This window comes from Parasteatoda tepidariorum, chromosome 6 (assembly GCF_043381705.1).
Source record: "Parasteatoda tepidariorum isolate YZ-2023 chromosome 6, CAS_Ptep_4.0, whole genome shotgun sequence".
Classification (NCBI taxonomy): domain Eukaryota; kingdom Metazoa; phylum Arthropoda; class Arachnida; order Araneae; family Theridiidae; genus Parasteatoda; species Parasteatoda tepidariorum.
In genome coordinates, this window is record NC_092209.1 from 55,743,668 (window position 1) to 55,757,684 (window position 14,017).

The 14,017-nt window shown below is 30.3% G+C and overlaps 1 protein-coding gene across 5 annotated transcripts in view; it reads left to right on the plus strand.

Annotated features, from left to right (window-relative positions):
• Nucleotides 1–4,280: 4,280 nt before the first annotated feature.
• LOC107449190 (uncharacterized) overlaps nucleotides 4,281–14,017 on the plus strand; it is a 32,693-nt gene continuing 22,956 nt past the window's right edge. The window contains exons 1-4 of one of the 5 annotated variants that reach the window (XM_043052638.2): nucleotides 4,281–4,517; nucleotides 4,762–4,837; nucleotides 6,181–6,336; nucleotides 12,678–12,879. In XM_043052638.2, coding sequence (XP_042908572.1) covers nucleotides 4,787–4,837; nucleotides 6,181–6,336; nucleotides 12,678–12,879 — 409 coding nt within the window. In that variant the 5' untranslated portion in view covers nucleotides 4,281–4,517; nucleotides 4,762–4,786. The other 4 variants (XM_043052641.2, XM_043052642.2, XM_043052639.2 and 1 more) reach the window with 4 other exon arrangements.

The following is a 14,017-nucleotide window of genomic DNA, read 5'->3' on the forward strand; positions in this document are numbered from 1 at the left end:
TATTCTGAATTTACGACTATCTATATTTAATTCCGTAGCCTTGTAATTTTGAACCAAACCCAGAAGAAAAAGAAACTCCTGAATCAAGCAGCGAGAAAAACTAGCCTTTGCGAAGCATTTTTTTAATAGAAATAACCCGTATTTGCCTAACGTTACCCATGTACGTGGAGAGGAAAACCACGAAACTCATCCACCGTTAGCCTGACGGAAAAAGGATTTTAACCCATGATCCATCTACCACTGAGGATATTTTACATCAGCCTCATAGTTGATACGAGCTGAGAGCAGAATTCGTATCAACTAGCCAACGTTGAGATTCGAACCTGGGTCACCTCATTGGGAGGAAAACGCTCTGAGCTACCGCAGCCCTCGAAAAGTAGTTGGAACTCTTATTGACTATTTTAAATTTTTTGACAACTCTAGCTAATCAAAAACAGGTCGAAATTTCGATTGCAAGATTCAACCCTCACACACATGAAAGCGAGCTAATAAAATTGAGCAATAAAAGTCTTTGCCTACTTGGTAAATACCAAAATTAACATTTTCTTAAAAAAAAAAAATACCTAGTAATATAATCCATTTTTAGCGACAAAATGTTCTTTCAATGCTAAACATAGAGTATTTTTAGGCATATGCTAAATTATATATAATGTGTGTTTACGAAAGAAAAATTATATAATGAGTGTTTTCTTTTCTGAATAATTTTTACTGACAATTAGCGAATAGTGCGATAAATTTCAAAAAGGCTTATTAAATTCAGTTTAATTAATTTATTTTAAAGCAAAAATCTTTAAACCTGAAATAATCAATTAATGCTAACAATTAGAAAAATTTTCGTAAACTTATTTCACTTGTATTCTAATTTATAAACTGAAGCAAATATATGTTGGAGTTTGTAGAGCATAAGAGGAAATAAAGACAATAGTTTAATAATCTAACGTAACATTTAATAGAAAAAAGGAAATAAATGCGAAATTAGATTGTTCTATGGAAAAGAGTTAGAGTTAATTATAAATTCGGGACTTTTCCCGTCCCGTCTAGACTCGATGGCACCGTGGACACCGGATGTTTCCCTTCTGGCCTGGTTGGCGCATTTTAATGAGGAAGTAGATGATGAAATTCTCTCAAGTATTATATCCTGATACTGCAACTACATACATATCACCAAAAATTATTTTTATACTTAATCAAAATTTTCTTGAATAATCGCTTATTTTTTATAAATTGATTTTTTTTTAATTATTAAAAATTTCAATTATAATCATTTTTTCTTACGCGATTAGAAACTCCAAAAATGCTCGAAATTTTATGTTCAAAATTTTGAAAAATTTGCTTGAATAACCGCTCTTGCTGTTTTGTTGGTTTTCTTTTTATTCAGTATCAGTTTTCATCAGTTTAGATACTAAATTTAATTTTTATTTTAATGTATGCATTTTAAAAGGTTCATATATTTTAATGATCAATCAGACTTAATTCCCTCAGTTTAGATACTAAATTTATTTTTATTTTAATGTATGCATTTCAAAAGGTTAATATATTTTAATGATCAATCAGATTTAATTTCCTCAGTTTAGATGCTAAATTTATTTTTATTTTAATGTATGCATTTCAAAAGGTTCATATATTTTAATGATGAATCTAAAATTTAGAGTTTTATCACTTCGTTATGTCACGCCAATTGTTACAAAATGAAATAATAAATAAAACTATATTGTTATTTTTCAATTTTTAAAACTATATTTTGTACTTATAGATGAAATTCACATTTCAAATGCAGAGGGAAAAATCCCACCATCTGTTTAAAAAAAAAAAAAAAAGTTTAAACGTATCAGATAAAAAAATTATCAATTAAGTTTCTGTTAGAATTTCCCTAAGAGTTATTATTTTTGATTAATATAGTTTTCTCGATAAGGCTTTATTGATTAAAGTAGTATCATAATACATTTGTTTATCAGCGATATTTTCATGATATTGATAACAAATTATGAATGTTGTAAACTTGTTTTTTTTTTTTTAGTTTTTAAAGCAAACGTAATATCATGCAACAGGTTACGGTTTGACCAACGCAGCCTAAAGCCCCAGTTTTCTCAGGTAAGATATCATGTAAGCATTTTTTTAAGAAAAAAAAAACTTTTACGTGAGCTCATCAGAGATTTATAAATTTTATTAAAGATTTTTGAACCAAAATTTTCATTTTAAGCAACATTTAAATTAAACAACACACACAAAATTTTTTTATAAATCTTACTTTTAAAAAAATAATTATTAAAATGGTTTGAGCAAAAAAAAGTAATTTCTAATGTTCCATAAATTTTTATTGCGAAACATTTTTCAAGTTTTGTTATCCTACAGTGGACTGATCGTAAAGATACGGTTCTCAGTAGGACACTGAATTCAAGCATTACTGACTGCGGACATTACTGTGAGCACGTGGATGACCACTTTACTCAGCCAGCGTATGTACAAAGGGAGAATGGTATAGTTGCTCGCTAAACTGTTCTACCGTAAAGAGCTCAGCCTTGCACGCAGTTCGTTGAACTACCCAGGGCTGGATTAAGCGTACGCGGGGCCCTAGGCCATCCAAATTTTTGGGGCCCTTAGATTACATTTTTTTCTCGCATATTTTTTATTTATTCAAATATAAAAGTATTTATCTATCTTTTCATTTAAGAAAGCATATTTAAAATAAAAATAAATAATAATAAATTAAATTTTACTTTATTTTGTTAAATTAGAACTAAAAAATAATCATAACATTTTGAAAAAATTTGGAAAATCAGTGTTTTTCTTAATTTTTTTAAATTTATTTAAAAAAAATCCATTTTAAGGGGGGCCCAGGCCATGGCCTAATGGGTAATCCAACCCTGGAGCTAGCAAAAATCAAAATTGTGCTGGCGCATCTTCCAATCATCAGGGATGTTAGTTTCCCAGAACCCAGACTGTTGCCCATTGTGCAGCTCTAGCGTGACGTAAATAAAATGCTACTACTATTAGATTTTTCTATTTAAAATTACCTAATTTAAAAAATGATGTAAAAATTTGTCTGTCTAACAAGTCAAAAAAAATTGCAGTCATAATTAAATTAGATAATATTTTTTTTAAAATTATTTTTCGCATATAATCGAAAAACGAGTTTCATAAATGAAAATTTCAGAAATTTTTTTTTAAACCCTCTTAAACAGTTTCAGAGATATGCTTCCCTGACCTGACTATAGGCTTTTGTGACTATATCAGGGTTTAACCTAGGGTTTTATCGGCCTAGGCTGAAGCAAAACATATGAGGTGAATTTTAAATTTATTCTAATGAAAATTTTGGAAGAGTAAGTGCTAGGCATTACGAATGTTAAGTTTGACAAACGTGTAAGAAACACTGAAAAACAACCTTAATTAAATTATAATATAACTTTAAAATTTAACCAAATTGAAACAACTCATTTTTTGCTCTTTAAATGTGGCCTTTAAATGGGGAAATAGCTCAGTTCGAAAGGGAGCTCGCAACAAGAGAAAATATTTTTTAAAAAAATTCAAAAGCGTGTATACAGATTTTTTGGATAATTAATTTTACAAGTGGCTTGTTGAAATATTCACAAAGTTTCAACAATTTAATAAAAATCTAAAAAAGCAGATTTTGACAACAAAAAAAATTTACATTTCTAGCAGAATTTGAACTTAATTAAAATAAAATAAAAACAGCCACGTTCAATTTAAATATGTGATGATAACACAAAATAAACAGTAATTTTTAAGTGTTCTAAATTTTGTTAGTTTACGTATTAGTTTTTTTTTTTTTTTTTTGTTATCTTCTCTAATCAATTAAAAATATGAGTTAATTATAGCCCTAAATTGACTTTTTTTATACACCTATTTTATTTTTTTACACTCCTTTCATGAATCGGTATAAATTTCATATGACATAATATCGGTGTAAATGTGGCGAAATTTCATATCACTTAACAAGTGAAATTTTTTTTAACAGTCAATAACAATAATATTTCATTAATAAGAATTCTAGGAAAGTGCCAAATGTTAAGCGCACCACTTGCCAGCAAGTATTTCGATGAATAAAGTTTTAAATCATTCCGTCCTAATTTTAAATTTCTAAAATTGCGATTTGGTGAAATTAAAACCAAAAACAGAATTTTCTATAACACTTAGCGACGCGTTATTTTCAAACACACATATTAAAGAAAATACTTTATTTTTTCTTTGTCTCGAAGCATTTTTCATTTGTTGATTCGAGTTATCAGAATCAGTCACTTTGTTTTGAAGCGGTGGAGGAGGAGGGGGATAAACACTTTCTTGTTTCTAGAATGCAAGAGAATCAATTCGGGCGGAGCTACAGAACATTAGTTTCCGTTTCCATTAAATCTGCGAATTTGATTGGTCACCTTGCAGCCAGTGCATGACGTCATATTCCTCAACCGACAGAATCAGACAGGCAGCGGCATCATTACATCATTTGAAGTTGGATTTTGATCAATTTTATTCATTCAATTAGATTGAAGCTTATCAACCAGGTAATATTTACTTCAGGATTGAAAGTTATTTCACTTGTTATTTAATAGTAGATCTACTCAATTTTTACTAAGTATTTAGTTCTAAAAGAATTCTAATATTTGGATTATACATCTCGTATGTAAAAACTGAAGGGAATCCTTCCTCCTTAATTAAAATTCTACTCTTCTTTTCAAATAATGTGTAGTTAATATAGCTATTATCATTTGTTTTTAATAATAAAGTTTACTAATATTTTACTTTTAGGTTACTTTCTAATTAGAAGCTCCTTATGGAAATGAAAAAGTGTTCTCAAAGAAAAAAGGGAAGGAAAGCCGATCCTGTAAGTGTTTATAAATGTAATATAATATCTTGCCAGTAAGGTTTCCAAAATTATTTTACACTTAAATTGTTGATATCTTACTCTTAAATAATAGTATGGATAAACTTAGCAACGTTTAGGAAATGTGATAAGAAAATTAAAATAAGTATCAAACTGTGATAGTAATATTATTTAAATTCATTGTTTTGCAACTATACAAAATGTTGCTATAAGAACCTTTAAATTAAACCTTAACACTGAATTACTTATTTTAAATGTTATTGATGGTACAAGTCGAGAATCATTTTAGGATCGCAGCAAAATTAAAAAATGTAATATTAGCATAGATTAAATCGCAAAAGTGCTGCTAGTAATTATATTTTGTTAACACATTGCTGGCCGGTCACGAGTTAATTCGTGTTTACGTGGCCAAGCGTTGATGTCCGGTTACGAGTCATAGTAATCATGTTAGCAGTGATCTCGTAGTGACTATTTTAAAAAGTGGGCGTAATTTTTCTTACTTTTCAAGTTTTACTAATCAATTCACTACCAATTTATTATAACTTTACGAAACCTGATATACTTGCAAAACTTGTGGTGTACCATTACAAGTAGGTGATTGTTATACTTTTCATCATACGAAAAAGAGATATTAAAAGTTGAATAATAAATAAAAAAAATTTAAAGTTTATTTATATTTTATTATTTCCACATCCGCTTTCAAAAACAATAGACACATGGGGAAATTTTCAGAAAAGTTATGTGTTAAGTATAGTGTATAATTGATAAGTCTTTTACTCGACTTAATGTAGTAAAAATAAAAATATAGAATGTAAATAATTTTACAAGCTATCAATGTGAAGTAAATTATTATGATGTAAGTTTTGTATGTTGAGTGAAATGGAAACCTGAGAAGTTAAATTTCATGTGAATTAATGGTAGAAATTATTTTTTTTATTAAATTGAATATGTTCTTAAATGGTGCGCTAACAATTTTATCAAATAATAATAAAAATATTGAATGTAAATAATTTTAAAAGTAATGAATGTGAAGTATTATGACGTTATGTTCTTAAATGGCGCTGACAATCTTATCAAATAGTAAAAATAAAAGTATTGAATGTAAATAATTTTACCAGTTATCAATGTAATGTGAAGTAAATTTTGTATGTTGAGTGAAATGGAAACCTGATAAGTTAAACTTCATGTGAATTAATGGTAGAAATTTATATATATATTTTTAAAATTGCATTAATTTTTATTTATGCTCTTAAATGGTGCTAACAATATTATTCTAAATTTTCTGATGGAGCAAATTTTATTGTTAGAAAGCAATTGTTTTTTTTTGTTCTTTTTCATTTTAGGAATCTCGTGAAGTGTTTACACGTTTGTATAGGTATTTGAAAGACAGAATGTTTGAACATATAATTGTTTGGGAGAATGAAGAGAAAGGAGACTTCTTCATTAACTATATCAATTTGAGAAATCCCATATCTTCTTCATTTTTTGAATTATTTATAGTAAGTAATCTTCCATGCCTATTCTATAATTTTCCAGCTAAACTTTTTTTTTTTCAGCATTTTTATTAACTGTTCTACATGTAAAAGAAATAGATTATAATCTTGTAAGGTATTACAGATAAGGCCAAAATTTTCATTTAGTTTTAGTATAGTTTGAGTTACTGTTGGTTGTTAAATAAAGAAAAATATTTGTAAATACATTTCAAAATATATCTTGGAAATTATTTTGTTGAGCAGTATTTTTTCCAAATTAATGTCTATTGCTACTTATTCAGATTTCAAATATCAGTGGTAGTTTTAATAAGCATTGGAAAAAACTGTACAATATTACCACCATAACAATGATAGTGATTTTTTCTTCTTCTATAGGGCTTAGAAATTTTGCTTGGTTAAATTTAGAATGAGAAAGTATTAATTAAATTTTAGGTAAAGTTTAAGGAAAATTTTGTGACTTATCTTAATGCTGTAAGGAAGGTTATTTTCTTATATGCATCTAAAAAATAGTATGTAATTTTATTAATATAAAATTAATTTTTATTGAAATATTTTTCTGTCACAATGCTTCAATTTCTGCCTCAATGATTATTTTGCCTGATAAAAATACTCCCTTTCATTATTCTTACTAAATTTAATATAGATTTTTTGTTAATTCTTAGTTTTTATAGTTATAAGATAAAGAACTTATTATTATATCTTCTCCAGAACAATTAATTCAGGAAATTTTTTTAGCTGTTGTAACGTAACAGTGTGTGACAACTGAGCTAAAAGCATCAATTCCTCGAGAGGTAATGCTAAAATGATGTTGCTTGAGAGACACACACGAGAAGTGATGTTCTTTTTTTGTTGTTGAGGAAGAGTTTTTTTTCTGAAAAGAGGTATTTCGTTAAGGTTATATTTTGTGATTTTTCGTGTGAATGTTTAAATAAATTGTTTGGTACAACTCACGTCTTATTTCTGGTTGTTGTGACACAACAGAATTTCTCTGGTGGCAGCGGTGGGATATAGTAAGAGTAGTTGATTTAAGGTAGTCAGTGATTGTATATTTAGTTTTTTATCAGTTGTAAATTATGGCTTTTCTTAATAAAGCGAAAAAAGTGGATTTGATAGAATTGGCCGACGAATTAGGTGAATCTGTTCCACCTCAAGCAAATGTTTGTGAAATTAAAAAAATAATTCAAACTAGTAAACATTATGAGGTTGAGGATGTAAAGATGTGTTTGACTCGTATAACGGAGGAGAGAATTAGGCGAGAAGAACTTGAAAAACAAGAACGGCGAGAAGAACTTGAAAGACAAGAACGGCGAGAAGAACTTGAAAGACAAGAACGGCGAGAAGAACTTGAAAGACAAGAACGGCGAGAAGAACTTGAAAGACAAGAACGGCGAGAAGAACTTGAAAGACAAGAACGGCGAGAAGAACTTGAACGGCAACATCAATTGGAATTGCGTAAACTCGAATTAGAAGCAAATTCTCAAATTCAGCACCAAAACAGACCGGTATCAGGTGAAACAAATCATAAAATACAGATTTTACAAATAACTCCAAAATTTAATGAAGGTAAAGATGAAATGTCGTTGTATCTGATAAATTTTGAACGTCGAGCAGAAATTGCACTAATTCCTAAAGATGAATGGGTGCCTTACCTATTGAGCGTAGTACAACCCGACATTTTAAATATGTTGGCGAGAGAGTCTCCTAATGATGCCAATAACTACGACTTTGTAAAAGAATTGATTCTTAAAGAATATAAGCTTAATGCAGAGGAACTCAAACAAAATTTTTATCGACATTTTAAATCACCTGAAAAATCTTGGCGAAATTTTGCACAAGAATTAAATTGCTATTTTAGCGAATGGGTTTCTGAAGTAAAAATTACCACTTTCGATGATCTTAAGAGTTTGATGGTTACCGAGCAAATGTAACGTCATGTACCAAATGACATGAGAGATCATTTTCTTGACGACTATGAAAGTTTAAAAAACAGTTTCAAGGAAAAGTCTGTGTCTTATAATCGAAGTAATCAAAATGATTCTTGGCGATCTCTGAACCAAAGTGATACCAGAACTAAAGAAAAGTTGACTTGGCAGAAAAATAATATTAAAGAAAATGTTCGCGAAAGAGAATTTGAAAAAAGAAGACAGCTTAGATGCTATGAATGTGGTTCTTATGATCATCTACGCCCTCATTGTCCCAAGGCGAAAACAAATTCAGAAACTGCGGCTTCACTTCACGTTTCGGAACCAAGGTTTCCTGATATAATGACACCATATACAAACATTGGCGTGGTAATTGGCGTTGGCATTTCAATGCTACGAGACACTGGCGCAACCTTGGATTTAATTCCTAGGAGATTTGTAAAACCTGAAATGTACACGGGTGAATTTGTTTTTATAAAAACTCCTATACAGGAAGAATCATTTTGTTTCCCATTAGCCGGAGTTGAATTAAACTCTAAGTTAGGAAAAGTGGTTACTAAGGCAGTTGTATTAGGTGATTCTCTTGATCAAGGGTATTATTTATTGGGTAACAAAACGGCTGCTATATTGGAAAATTCGTTTGAAATCCCAATGATAAGTGCTGTAATGACTCGAAAACAAGAAAAAATGAATGAAAGGAGGGAAGTAGAAAATAAAGATAATGTACAGCTCGGTATAGCCGATTCCAATGAACACATCGTTACTTCTGATCAAACGGCGAAAAGCGATGACTTACTCACTGAAAAGATATTACCTTGTAATAAAGAATTTATTGGTATCGAACTGTTAAATATTTCGCCACAAAATTTCCAAGAATCCCAAAGAGAAAGTGAAGAGTTTAAAATTATTTTTGAAAAGATTCTTGACTCTCCTTTGTCACGGAATAAGTACGAGATTTATAATGAAATTTTATATTTTATGAAGAAAGATAGAAGTGGTGAAAAAAGGAGGCTATTAATGGTACCAGAAAAATTTAGGTTTCAGCTGATGAACCTCTGTCATGAAAATGTTGTATCTCATCTAGGAGCTACCAAAACGAAGGATGCGATGGCAAAAAATTTTTATTGGCCAAATTGTTACCGAGATATTGAAGACTTTGTTAAAACATGTGATTTGTGCCACCGGGTTGGAAAATCTCAAGATAAAAGGAAAGCTCCTTCAAAGTTAGTGCCCGTTATTCCAGAGATATTCACTGAAATAAATGTCGATGCATGTGGGCCTCTCCTTATCACAGATTCAGGAAATAGATCTCATTACTGCAATTTGTTTGTCTTCTAAATATCCGGATGCCATCCCAGTAACAGACATTAGCTCACCTAGAGTGGTGGAGGCATTATTGTTAATTTTTAGTAGAATGGGCTTCCCTAGAGAGTTACAATGTGATCAAGGAACGTCTTTTGTCAGCGCTCTTACAACAGAATTCTTGGAAAAATTTGGAATCAGAGTATTACATAGCTCTGTGCAGCACCCACAAAGTAATCCGGTTGAACACTTTCGTAGGACTATGAAAAGAATTTTACGCGTCCTATGCTTAGAGTACTGGAACGAATTGGGAGCAACATTTACCTCATGTACTTTTTGCTTTAAGGTCTGTGGTACATGATAGTACCGGATTTACTCCAGCTGAACTAGTGGATGGAAAAAATCTTCGAACGCCCATGACATTAATTTATGAAAAATTATCTGATAAAATTGATTCTGAAAATACGGTCACGGAGTATGTTTTCTCCCTTTTAAATAGAATGAGAAGAAGCCAGGAACTTGCAATTCAGAACATGGAAGATGCAAAACAGAAACAAAAAATTTGGTATGATAAGAAAGCCATTAGGCGAGATTTTAAAATGGGCGACGCTGTTCTAGTTATAGCGCCTACAAGACCTAATAAATTATCAGTGCAATGGATTGGTCCAATGAAAGTGGTGAAAAAACTATCTGAAACAAATTATGTGGTTCAAACTTTGGAAAAAGATACGACTCACGTGTATCACGTTAATATGCTAAAGCCTTATTTCCAAAGAACTGAAACCGTTAATTTAGTTCAACTGATGACTCCAAGTGCTTTGGATTTGCACTATTCGATGGAACCGGTTAATTTTGAAAATGAGGAGAAGTTTAAGAAATTATTGCAGGATAGTGAAGTAGAAACTTGACTGGATGATCACCAAATAAGCGAATTGAAACTTCTACTGGATAAATACATTGATTTGTTTTCAACTGACCCTGGTTGTACTCATTTAGTAGAATTTGATCTAGAATTAGAAACCGAAAAGCCAATATATACAAAACCCTATCGTATATCTCCTCGTCAAACTAAAATATTGAAAGAAGAAGTGGAGAAAATGCTGAAGGCTAAGATCATTGAACCAGGCGAATCTGATTTCGCGTCACCATTAATATTAGTTGAAGCTCCAGGAAAAGATCCTAGGCCATGTATAGATTATCGACGTTTGAATCAAATTACTCGTAGCCAATACTATCCTTTACCAAATATTGAAGAAAGAGTAGAGCAAGTGTCCAAAGCTAAGTATATAGGCTTAATCGATATGACCAGAGGATATTTGCAGCTGCCTTTGAGTAAAAGAGCTCAACGATATGCTGCATTTGTTACTTCTTTTGGATCCTTTAGACCACTGAGAATGGCTTTTGGATTAAAGAATACACGTTTTTATTTTAGTAAACTAATGGCCGAAATACTAAAAGGATGTGAAAATTACGCTCTTCCATACCTCGATGACGTCGCCATTTTCTCGAACACTTGGGATGAACATATTATTCATCTCAACACCGCATTGGAAAGAATTCAAGACGCCAATTTAAAGATTAAGCCATCTAAATGTAAATTTGCACAATTCTATGTAAAATATCTAGGCCATCAAGTGGGACAAGGACAAAGAAGTCCAGGAGAACTCAAGGTAAAAACTGTTGAAGACTTCCCTGTACCAAAAACCAAGAGTGAAGTGCGGGCTTTCTTGGGACTTGCTGGATATTATCGTAAATATATTCCAGAGTTTTCCTTAATCTCAAACCCAATAACGGATTTATTGAAAGGAAAATCTAAGAAGGAGTCTATACTTTGGAATGACGAATGTCAAAAGGCTTTCATAACCCTGAAATTGAAGTTATCTGAGAGCCCCGTTCTGTACAGTCCTGATTTTGATAAACCCTTTATAGTACAGTGTGATGCCTCAAACCTTGGAATGGGTGTAGTATTATCGCAAATCAATGATAGAGGAGAAGAACATCCCATACTATATTTAAGTAGAAAATTCAGTGAAGCTGAAAGTAGGTACAGTACCGTAGAAAAAGAATGTTTGGCAATTATATTTGCTGTCAAGAAGTTAAAGTGCTATATAGATGGTCCTCACAAATTTATAATTCAAACAGATCATAATCCTTTAGTATGGCTTAAACAAAACACTGGAATCAATTCCCGACTATTAAGATGGGCCTTATCCTTGCAGCATTTGAACTTCGACGTTATACATAAACCTGGAACTATGCATATCAATGCTGATAGTTTGAGCCGACTAACTTAGTCATTTGGGCACATCAAGTTGAGCCTGTTGTTAACTTTTATTTTCCTATTTACAGATAAACAAAACAGTTTTATGTCAGCCCATATAAATCGGTTTTGACAAAATTTTATGTAAGTTTTTTTGCCATTTCCTACTTTTGCAAAGAAAACTCTGTGGAAGGGAGGAGTTAGACTGTAACGTAACAGTGTGTGACAACTGAGCTAAAAGCATCAATTCCTCGAGAGGTAATGCTAAAATGATGTTGCTTGATAGACACACACGAGAAGTGATGTTCTTTTGTTGTGTAGTTGAAAAGAGAGTTTTTTTCTAAGAAGAGATATTTCTTTGGGTAATATTTTGTGATTTTTCGTGTGAATGTTTAAATAAATTGTTTGGTACAACTCACGTCTTATTTCTGGTTGTTGTGACACAACACTGTCTTCATTATTAAATTGCTACTATTTTAAATATTATTTGCTGGTTTGTGTTTAAATTTCTGTTTTTAACTAATTTTTCTGGTATTAAGTGTAAAGTAAATTATTAAGCTTTTTCTCTAGTGCTACATTTAACTAATTGCTCAAAGTTTCTCCTCCTGACTCTATTCGACATTAAAAAAGCAAAATAAAGCTATTATTTTAAATAAAGCTATTATTTTCAGTAGTTTTAAAATTGTATTTAGCTCTTTATAGCTATAATTTGAAAAAAGTAATAAATAGAATTTAATTAAGGATTGCATTATTTAAGATTTGTTTTAATCTGTGTAGATGTTATGCAAAAATTACCCATTTATACATTTGACTTAGTTTTCTCCAAGTATTTTTCTTAATTTGAAAACTAATTTTATTATCAGGCTATGGATAGTATTTCACCTGTTAAAGAAGCCAAGTATCGAAAGAGTCCCAAGTTTTACACTGAAGCAAAGAAGCGCTTCAGGTCAAATATTCAAAAATTGATCAAAGATAAGTACTTGGTCGAAAGAAAATTTCCTCCATTATCAGAGAATCTAAAAAGTACCAAGTCAAAATTTAGAACTTGTCGTTACACATTTTTAAGTAAGTGTTGCTAAGTATTTTTACTTGTAGATTAAAATATAGACTAGCAGTGTCCAAAATCATGAATTTCTATAATAAATAATTTGAATAGAAGAATTCTCTTAGGACAAAAAAGATTTTGTTGGTGACTATGTCAAGTTTAACTTAGGAGCAGATCAATCTCTTCAAGATTAAATAAATAAAAAAATTACTAAACAAAATCATCTAATTTTTATAAGTGTATTTCACGGTTTGTAGGTAGTTATTAATAACATTATTTGTTGAGAATTAAAAATTCAAGACATGTATAATTAGTACTAATGTCATGGAATTATAAAAAGCTATAAAATTTTATGTCTAGAATTATAAAAGCTACAAAATTTTGATTTTATGTCTGTATTAATATATCAAAACTCATTTCATATCGAATTTATTTAATTTTTTTTGTGTACCCTTAAATTTTTTACATGTCCCTAATTGTGTTTTTAGTAAGGATGGCTATGAGTTATACCCTTCGAGTAGGTACCCTACTGCAATCTTTTTTCCTTGCAGGGGTCTGTTTAGAAGAAAAACGGACCCTTCACAAAATATCTTTTCATAAAAACGGGTTCTTCACAAAATAATTTATCTTTTAATCAGACATGAAGACCCTTCACAAATTTTTTTTATCTTCCTTATTGTTTTGTTAATCGAATTAACCCTTCCTGGAGGGGGGGGGGGAAAGACTGTTACAGAGAAACTAAGTTTTCCTAAATTTAAATTCCAAATATAGTATTCTAAAAAATATTTCTACTTTTACAAACATTGGTTGCGCATTCTTGTTAATATTAAATCATTTTTTTTTCCTGTAAATAAATAATTGATCAATTTATATTTATTCATAAAATTAATTAATGGAATATTATGTAAATAAAAATTAATTTCTTGAAATATTTTAAATTTAAGAAATGTTTAAGTTTACTGATGTGTAACACATTAACAGTGATACATTACTAAATTTTGTTATTTAAAATATGTCAATTGAAATTATTATAAATATGAGTGATTTTGTTTCTGTTATTCATCTGAAATGAATATTCATGCCGACCTATGCCAAGATTAAAACAAAATTATTCACCCACACCCAGGGTTTGTTGATTTAAATCAGATGATTTTTTTT